The 10324-nt window shown below is 40.3% G+C and overlaps 1 protein-coding gene across 2 annotated transcripts in view; it reads left to right on the top strand.

Annotated features, from left to right (window-relative positions):
- The window catches only part of eif4a1a (eukaryotic translation initiation factor 4A1A), a 26597-nt gene that overhangs the window by 2062 nt on the left and 14211 nt on the right, over window positions 1-10324 (top strand). The window contains exons 1-3 of one of the 2 annotated variants that reach the window (XM_032544472.1): window positions 6679-6737; window positions 8179-8221; window positions 8394-8522. The exons of the other annotated variant lie outside the window; for it this stretch is intronic. Coding sequence (XP_032400363.1) covers window positions 8507-8522 — 16 coding nt within the window. The 5' untranslated portion in view covers window positions 6679-6737; window positions 8179-8221; window positions 8394-8506. Of the gene's footprint in view, window positions 1-6678; window positions 6738-8178; window positions 8222-8393; window positions 8523-10324 lie in introns of those variants that run through there. 2 annotated transcript variants of the gene reach the window in all.

Below are 10324 nucleotides of genomic sequence, written 5' to 3'. Positions count from 1 at the left end.
TTTAATTTAACTAAAGAAAAGGCCTGGGCAATATGAACCCAAATCATTTCAGAATTTTAGTTTTACATGCTGTAGATGGCTATGTTTTCTACAGAGTTGGATAAATGTTCAGCTTTAAGTTAAAGCCGCAAGCGCTTTTATTTAAACACATTTTGATCATTAAAATGCAGAGACAGGTTATTCTTCCTGCCGGATGAATAAAAACAAAATTTTAATCTCAGGGTCTGCTCCTTAAGTTCTCTAACAATGACAAAAGTACAAAGTAAGGTACAAGTACAAAACAAACTCCTGCTTAACAGTTGGACCTTCACTGTACATTTATAACTGGACAACTTTACTGTTAAATCCCCCTTTTGCTCTTAAGCCAGCAGCTGTCTGCTCTAAATGCACCCACTGTCTCACTCATGTTTTTCCACCCAATATGCTATGAATGTTCTTCTGCCTCCCCTTAGTGGGGAATTTAAAACCAGGGCTGTGTCTCAAATCGCGCACTTCCCTTAGTGCACTTACAGAAGTCGTGCACTACGTACTGTCTTGCATGTGCGTAAATTGACAGAGGAGTTTGTCTCAAATCGCGCACTTCCATGTGCACTTACCGGAAATGACGATCACATTTCATCCCTTCTTCTTCTGTACAATTGGGAATTTCACCAGGAGAGCATTCCAGTCTGCTGCTGTGTTTCGCGAAAAATAATTCCTGCTTTGTTTTTGATATTTTAACAACAATAAATGTGATATTTATTTGCTCCGTGTCACGCCAGAATGACGATTGCGACACCGCCGTCATGTCACCCCCCATTAGCTTCAAACGGTACACACAACTGTATCGTATTATTCGTTCTTGTTACTGCACTCTTAATTCATTAATTATACCCATTCTTTGCAGTCCACTCTTTTAAGTATATACTTATGTTTCTGCTCTAAAAATAAGTAAAGTAAATATTCATTCATTACGTTACTGTTCATTTTAATGCTCAGCGGTTTCATGAGGACACTGTTGCCCATAGATAGACTGTTGTTATGAAGCATTACCCTTACAACTTACCTAATAGACAAACCATCATTACATCTTTTATATAAGTTGTATTTTTGTTCTAAATGGTCTTCATACAGTGACAATACAATAGTGAAAGCAGAGGTAACAGAATTGACATTTAAATAGACCCATTCCTTTATATTCATTATATGCTTGCTACAGTCATGCAACGTGTAATACAAAAGATAACAAAGTTAAATACTTTTAATATAATTTTATTTAAAATTGTGCTTGTAGTTCTGCAGGCTCTCCCCAGGCCGTAGCTAGTCTGATGGGGACAGGGACATGAGGGGGGATTCCAGACTCCAGGGATCCTTCTACGGTCTGATGGCCATCGTCACCCCTAAATGACGGTCCTCTATTCCTCGTTTGTCCCTGAAGAGACGGGTTATACAGGATAATCATCAGGGGGATCATCCAGATAATGGGAATTAGTTTGCAACATGACAACGCTTGTAAGTTGTTTTGTAAGGTCGGCGTGACATAAAGTCCTATAGTATGGCTTGACAATTTATTTACACCCAGTACCTCTCCATTTTACTACTTTGTCAGGTTGACATCTTTCAGAAGGATCTGTTGTTGATCCCCATCCACTTGGATGGTCCACTGGTCACTGGTCAGTGTTGACATTCCTCGTCGAGCCATCACATACTTTGACTCTCAGCGGACTCTCACAGACGTGCCCAAAGGTAGACTAGACCGCAAACACAAAGCCTCCACTGGAGATTCGCCTGAGAGACATCAGTGACTGCTGAGATGGCCTATATGACTGCTACCTATCACCTTTTGGTTCAACATTGTGATTAACCATTGGTGCTTTATAAGTGGATAATATACTAGTCACTGTGTCACTTTTACTAAATAGAATCAACATTTCACAATTGAATATCATTTACACTACGTTTCTGTGCGTGTCCTACAGATGTGACAAAGCTGTCAGCTCAGGTCCCATCTTGATTAAAAAAGAAAAATGTGTTGTTTTTTCTCAGCACATTTTTAAGTATCTGCAAGCAGAGGCCATCAAGAAAGACCAACAGGACTTTTTGGCGGGATGGAAAGGCTTTTTCAAAATGGTGAGATGCTTAGTGTGTTTCTCTGCTTTGAACACAGATTGAGGTAACTCATTCCTTAAACCCCTCAAACCAGTCACACATTACTGTGGCCCGGTTGTGCTTTCAGAAATTGGACGCGTGTCACTGATGCTATTGTGGATTGTTTTTTGCAGAATGTGGGTCGTCAAAACAACGACAGTGACTGTGGGGCTTTTGTGCTACAGGTGAGTGGGCAGGTCATGTCTTCTCATGCAGATCTACAAACGCTCAGCCATCCATTCACTGGCCCAACATCGTGTCTCAGCCAACCCTGACATGTTTGAGGGATAGGTTGCCACGTTTCCACCGCCCTAGTTTTAAGTTTATATCAGCCAGCCTATCCATTGACTAGCTGCAACAGTGCCTTGACTTGTCACACAGGAAGCATGTTGAGCATCCATCGTATAAGGCTGTGTTCAGACAGGGAAACGGCATTCTGGGAATTTTCCGGCGGTGTGGGAGTGTCCCAATGGCCGTTTGTGTGGAAGTCGTGTTATGTTCTTTAAACCCCCATGTAGCACACGTAGATTTATATCTCACCACTACTGTTCGTCGGATCGTCTGTAGATCTTGATGTTACTGACCGCACTCAAGGCAGCATTATTTCACAGAGGGAGCGAGAGAAGAGAGGAGCGGGTCATAGTGAGTGCTTTGTTGTTGCAGGAAACCTTCGGCCATTACACAAACTCTGGGCAGTTCAGTGCTTGTTTTTTTAAATTTTTACCCTCATAGTGTTTAAAACTTTCTCGTGGCAGCGATAAAGGCAGTGAGGTTTCCTGTGCTCAAAACACCCTGAAAAGTCTGATTACAATTACATGATTGGCCACGCAGCGTGACGCCACATTTTTTTTTTTTTTTTTTTGAAATTGACGGGCCCTGTCCAAACAAAGCCGAAGCCTAAACTTCAGGTAATGTGATGCAGGACTAAAGCTGGTCGCTCAACACTGGATGACCACCTACTGACTTGTGTTGCATGGTGTTGTGATTCTGTTTGTCCGTGCAAGCGATAACCTTTTTTTTTTTCTCTCTCTCCTTATTTGCCTTCACGCCTGCAGTATGCAAGTGTCTGGCACTAGGGCAGCCGTTCAGTTTGGCCAGTGGACATGCCTCGGCTGAGGAGGCAAAGTACAAAGAACTCTGTCACTGCAAGCTCACCCTGTGACCCTTCACCCCCGGCCCGCATTTCCACCTGCTCCCGCCCTTAAAATTAAAGACGGAGGGACAATGCCATGACAAGAAAGAGGCACGGGGAGCAACGATTGACTGAAAAAAGAGAAACTTTTCAGAAACTTTCTTTTTCTCTGCCAACATCCAGAGAAATCCTTATTCTATTGTAGGTGATGTCATGTTTCACTTTTTGTCTCTCTTTGCTTCCCTCTCTCCACCCTTTTTGAAAAACCCTTGATTTAATTCCATGTCATGGTAATTCCTTTGTGGTTGACAGAGGCCCAGACTAGCTTCCGTTTTGGGAATGTGCTAATCTTCCATCCTATCATAGTCCACTTTTTTTGTTGGTGGTTTTTCAGTTGAATGGAACATGAAGATTATTCTAAAGAATACAGTCCAGATGAAGGGTCGGACCACAGTAAGTCCAACCCAGTACTACTTTCACTTTAGATGCCTGAACAGTGAGTGCAGAGGTGGGTGGGTGGACGGCAAAATCATTTGAACCAGTCTGTGTAAGCTTGTGGTTAAAGGTACTGGGGATGTACCTGCCCTCCTCCAGGCGGTCCATACAGGGGGTTGTAAGACGTGAGAATCTCAAACGTTACGGCATCCAGCATAAATACACTTCCCCATGCTACAGCCAAGTTATGCTGGCGATTCTGTCGATCTAGTTGGCACATGATGTGTTGCCACTGTAGCAAGACGTGACATTTCCGATGTATATTTGTTAACGATTTCCTACAAGGTGTTTAGAAGAATTTCAAGTGAAAATGGAGTTTGCTAGTTATGCTGCCATATCGACGTCAGAAAACACACTTCCAGCATGTGAGGAGCCATTCTAGTGCTTTTTGTCTTTTAGGGAAATCCGAATTTACATCCGAACACTTCTCTGCTCCTCACTATTCACCAAATTCCATCGTTACGTGGGAGACTAGGATTGCATCAGGGCTCACGGCCAAAAACAACAGGATGACATATTTAGCCCAATGAAGGGTATCTTTACATTGCATTATCTTTTTCTGTGTTTTTCTCTTGTCGGTAAATGGTGTATATGCTTATGCTTTAAACAAACGGTTTGTCAAGGAGGACTACTAATATTTGTTTTTTTTTCGGAGTAAGTACAAAAGAGATCCTCTGGTGGTGTATTTCTTAGAGGGTTTTGAGAGCCATTTTTGGTGAGGACCAGACAGCTACACAGCAGATCCAGTATGTTCGCAATGGAATTACAGCACCCTCTCTTCTTTTATAACGAAAGACAAATTTGTTGATAGCCGTGTGTTTGTTCTCCTTTTTTTTCCCAAACAGGAGTTGAGCCAGAGTGAGTTTATATATATTCTACAATGCATATGGTTGCTAAAAATAAACAAAACAATATGCGGCAAACAAATGGGCATTTTTTATAATGCTACTGGGGACATAAGCTGGGAATGCTGACGTGATCTACATGTTATCCTGTGTCCAGTGGTAGTGATGGTAACCAAGTGAGATATACTCAAGCACTGTACTTAGTATGAAAAATGAGGTTGAAAATTTCTTTTCATGCCATCATATGGAAACATTATCGATGGCCAAAAGTTACTTTGCAAATTAACCTTTTACATCAACAGGGTGGACTTATAAATATGCCGTTGTCATTGATTAAACTACCCAACGATATATAAAAATATTTAAATTGTGAAATGTACATACATTAATATAAAAACTATTCAGAGGGTGGGGGGGTTTTATTCCACTTCTCAATGTACTTCTCCTACTTTACTTTTTAGATTGGGATGTTTAAGGTAAGCTACACTAACCCTTGTGTTACGGCATAAAAGTCCCAAATGCATCACTTAAAATCTTATAACCATAAATTTTGACTTTGACTTCTACGTTCAAATAGCCAATTCACTCTTTAAAATGGATTGGGCTAATGTGATCTTAGACTAACAATAAGGACGTCTTTTAGTAGTTAGTTCTGAGCTTTTGAAGCTTTTCCTATTGTTCTTAAGTTATACCACTGAACCGGGTAATGTAGGTATACTAGTTGAGGCATCGAACTAATGATGAACACACATCACTGTAAAATGTTTTGCTATTTAGGGTCGGGGCGCTTCACTGAGAGCAAGATTTCTGTCATTCAAATGATATGACTGTTGACACCATGGGAAAGTTTATTCAATATGTAACTGGCTGAAATATTGAGTGAGGTAACGAAATTAAATAGAATTACACATACATTACTGTCATAAAGTGCTGCATTACCATGTAGATCTTAACAAAAAAACAAAAAAAATCTTGGGTCAAAGGTCATTGACCAGGATGGCCAGAGGGGTTTATGTTGGAGAGAGAAGCTATTCCACCCAAATTCAACCACCAGTGTGAGGAATGACATGACATAGTTAAAAGCCCTGGAGTGGACCTTAAATCAAGATTTTATTTTTTTATTTTTTACTTAATACCGTATGAACCATATTCACAGTGTAGAAAAAGGATGTCTGACACAAAAATACAGTTCTAATGTTCAAGTAAATGCTGTTTCTGCTCCTAAAGCTCAGTTTTAAGCAGCCGTTTGCCCCCGTGTGGGGGAAATTGAATGCCTGAAAATGTGCACTGTTTCTTTCTAATTGAAAGCTACGTTGATTTATTTTCACACTGCAATTAAGAATAATGTTATAGCAGTCACTGTAAGGTGTTTTTTTATGAACATGGTTGGGCTGTAGTCACTGATAATTTAGAACAGAAAGTTTAGCTTCGGTATTCTGGAAAATTGGGGTTGTTTACTCTATTTTGCTCAGATAGTTGTGGTTTGAAGTCATTATTTGCTTTTATCATGGCAAGCTCTTGTTATGGGTGCTGTGACTCCAGTATTTCCGAAATCCTGGCTCTGGCTGTGAACACATTAATAGGCTAGTAATTACAAATGGATCTTGGTTCATGTTCTATAAAATATTACTTTCATATTCCAAGCTTTTGTCGGAACTGTGTTAAAACATGCATCAGACGGCCACACTGTGACCTCTCAACGTTTCACGTTGTGAAGCTGAGATGTGTCATTAATTGAACAATATGATTAAGAAGAAAACAAATCTAACTCAGGGCCCTGGGTAAGGCCTTTTGTCTCGTAGACGAATGGTTGAACTGAGAATGAGGGACTACCAAAATGTACCCCAGCGTAGCGCAAGTGAAAGGAGCTTGGATGCCTCCCATTCGGATGCTTATAAAATATAAAACACGCCCCTCTGGCGTGCAAACAGTGAACAATCGTGCTGTGGTTTGGACGCTACGGTCCGCCTACTATTTCTGACGTAAAAGTCGGCCAATCAGAAGTCTCTAGGGCGGGATTACAGCTAAATGACGGCGGTCTGTTGCAATGAGAAGACCTTTTTGTGTGTTGTCAACGTAATAACCATCTCTGCCGCAGTTTCTTTCTTTGGAATAATGTCGGCTGAATACGATAATAGGTAGGAAAAGATTTTATGGTTTGTGGGCATTTTGTGTTTGAGAATATGATTAAGTTGTCTACATCGGTGTATTAGTTTTTGTTATCGATGACTCTTTTGAAAGTAGACATAAACGGAGCATCTAGTGGTTTCTAGCTCTACTAACGGTTAGGCCTGCCTCAGGCTAACGTAGGTCTTCACGGAAAGTCCCATAAACTAACTATATGATGAAATCAGGTGTAGAAGGTGAATCCCTCTAAATTATAGACCCAACGTCTGTTTGGCGGCACGAATGATGTCTGTCGCTGTTGGTCCTGAACTTAGGCTAACAGTAACAAATTAAATGGCACCGGCGCCTTGTAGCACGTGAATGCGCCTGGTTGGGCCTGCTCAATTTTTATTTTATTCGGATGCTTATGTGTTATTAGTCAGTGGGTAAATATAATACTATATTAGGAGTGCGTTATCGGCTTGTGATACAGTATAGGAACGTTTTCCAAGTTGGGGCCGCAAACGTTACCTTTATGTTTTTTGTACGACGGGCGGCACATGGCCGCGGTAGTAAAAACCGAAGGGTTGACAATACCGGTAGCGTAGGCCGCTAAATGCTGTTGGGTGCGTTTAGTAGCTATGTGCTAGCGTGATGGTAATCAATGCTAGCTACTTTCGTTAAACAATGCGTGCTTTGCGTCAGTAGACGCATCATTAATGGTTTCGCTAATTTGTCGAGTTTAATAAAGGCACATATAGACTAGCAGGGCCGGTGGCGGTAGCTAATGCGGGCCAGGGGCTAACCTTAATTTTAACGGTGAGCTACAATCAGCCGAACTTTTAATTCTTACTTAAGCACATTTTGCTTCAGGAACGTGTCTTAAACCACCATTTAAAACGTATTTTGATATTTGTGTTAGGTGAAATAATGTTTAACTAGTAAATTGTAACGGTATTCTACGTGGCCAGGCCGCATTCCTCTCTAGCTACTCGCTTCCGACTTTTCGTCTCCGACCAGAGAAACGACCATCTTGAATGTATATGCAGTAGAAATGGCGGACTCGTGGAAAGACATTTGCCAACAAGCACAAGAATTGAACGGCAAATTGACGTTTCAAGTCTCAATCCAACTGCACCGAAGTAGCTATTAGTAGGCGTGTTTGTGATCATGAGTATTTCATAACGTTACTATAGAAATAATTGCACAGGCGCTCTTACAAACTGTAAAGGTAACTATGTAAGTATTTCGTCAGTTGATAGCGGAGCAGCAGACGTTGACTATAAAAATAATATTCCGGCAGTCAGATAGTTCATACCTACAGAAATGAAAGATCATATTAATTAAAACTTGACGGGGTTAACGTTTGTCATGTTTTTTTTTTTTTGTGTGTGGAATTTCCATAAAACTGTTTGGAATGTTGTGTGCTGATGGGGATTGCAAATAATAAACACGTCTTTGTCTTATTCACAGAGACAATGGCCCGGAAGGCATGGAGCCAGATGGGATCATTGAGGTGAGTCCCTTTCAGAACTGTGGTACTCAAGATAATTAATACTAATTCTCTGTGAATTTTGTGTGTACTAAATTATATATAAGTGAGGATGCAGTAAGGAACATTACTGTTATAACCAAATTACTGAGTGATTCAAGTACTTGACTCACAATGTTTTGTTTTGCCCCTCCAGAGCAACTGGACTGAGATCACTGACAGTTTTGATGAGATGAACTTGCGCGAGGCTTGCTAAGGGGAATTATGCCTATGGTTTGAGAAGCCCTTGCTATCCAGCAGAGAGCTATTATGCCTTGTATCAAGGGTAAGTAAGACTGTTTTTTTTTTTTTTTTTTAATTTAACTAAAGAAAAGGCCTGGGCAATATGAACCCAAATCATTTCAGAATTTTAGTTTTACATGTGTAGATGGCTTGTTTTCTACAGAGTTGGATAAATGTTCGCTTAAGTTAAAGCCGCAAGCGCTTTTATTTAAACACATTTTGATCATTAAAATGCAGAGAGAAGGTTATTCTTCTGCCGGATGAATAAAAACAAAATTTTAATCTCGGTCTGCTCCTTAAGTTCTCTAACAATGACAAAAGTACAAAGTAAGGTACAAGTACAAAACAACTCCTGCTTAACAGTTGGACCTTCACTGTACATTTATACTGGACAACATTTACTGTTAAATCCCCCTTTTGTCTTAAGCCAGCAGCTGTCTGCTCTAAATGCACCACTGTCTCACTCATGTTTTTCCACCCAATATGCTATGAATGTTCTTCTGCCTCCTTAGTGGGGAATTAAAACCAGGGCTGTGTCTAAATCGCGCACTTCCCTTAGTGCACTTACGAAGTACACTTCGTGCACTACGTACTGTCTTGCATAGTGCGTAAATTGACAGAGGAGGTTGTCTCAAATCGCGCAATTCCATGTGCACTTACCGGAAATGACGATCACATTTCATCCCTTCTTCTTCTGTACAATTGGGAAATTCACCAGGGAGAGCATTCCAGTCTGCTGCTGTGTTTCGCGAAAAATAATTCCTGCTTGTTTTTGATATTTTAACAACAATAATGTGATATTATTTGTCCGTGTCACGCCAGAATGCGATGCGACACCGCCGTCATGTCACCCCCCATTAGCTTCAAACGGCACACAACTGTATCGTATTATTTGTTCTTGTTACTGCACTCTTAACATTAATTATACCCATTCTTTGCAGTCCACTCTTTAAGTATATACTATGTTTCTGCTCTAAAAATAAGTAAAAATATTCATTCATACGTTATGTCATTTTAATGCTCAGCGGTTTCATGAGGACACTGTTGCCCATAGATAGACTGTTGTTATGAAGCATTACCTTACAACTTACCTAATAGACAAACCATCATTACATCTTTTATATAAGTTGTATTTTTGTTCTAAATGGTCTTCATACAGTGACAATACAATAGTGAAAGCAGAGGTAACAGAATTGACATTATAGACCATTCCTTATATTCATTATATGCTTGTACAGTCATGCAACGTGTAATACAAAAGATAACAAAGTTAAATACTTTTAATATAATTTTATTAAAAATTGTGCTTGTAGTTCTGCAGGCTCTCCCCGGCCGTAGCTAGCTAGGATGGGGACAGGGAATGAGGGGGGATTCCAGACTCCAGGGATCCTTCTACGGTCTGATGGCCATCGTCACCCCTAAATGACGGTCCCTATTCCTCGTTTGTCCCTGAAGAGAGGGGTATACAGGATAATCATCAGGGGGAGGCAGAAACAGTGGATACGTTTTAACATTACGCTACTGTTAACGTTACTGGCAATCAGCTGATATTTCGCTGAGCTAACGCTCACGTCGGATTATGTACAACTTGTTAAGATCTACATCTAACACTAAAATCGTCTACAATGGGACGAAAGTTAACACAAACAACATATACTACAACACATGTAACGTTGCTTATACTTATTTGCCAATATGGTTAAACTGCCGCTGTTAGCTAACTACGGTGGCTTGCTAGCACGTCAAATTACGGTACTAATAAAACGTTATAAATCGTGGTACAAAAAAGATTATCGACTGTAAAATTAACCAAAATATATTTACAAGTGGCTTTAGTATAGCAAA

Source organism: Etheostoma spectabile, chromosome 19 (assembly GCF_008692095.1).
Source record: "Etheostoma spectabile isolate EspeVRDwgs_2016 chromosome 19, UIUC_Espe_1.0, whole genome shotgun sequence".
NCBI classification, from domain to species: Eukaryota; Metazoa; Chordata; class Actinopteri; order Perciformes; family Percidae; genus Etheostoma; species Etheostoma spectabile.
The sequence above is the reverse complement of the archived record's forward strand: the minus strand, read 5'-3'. Positions and strand labels throughout refer to the sequence as shown.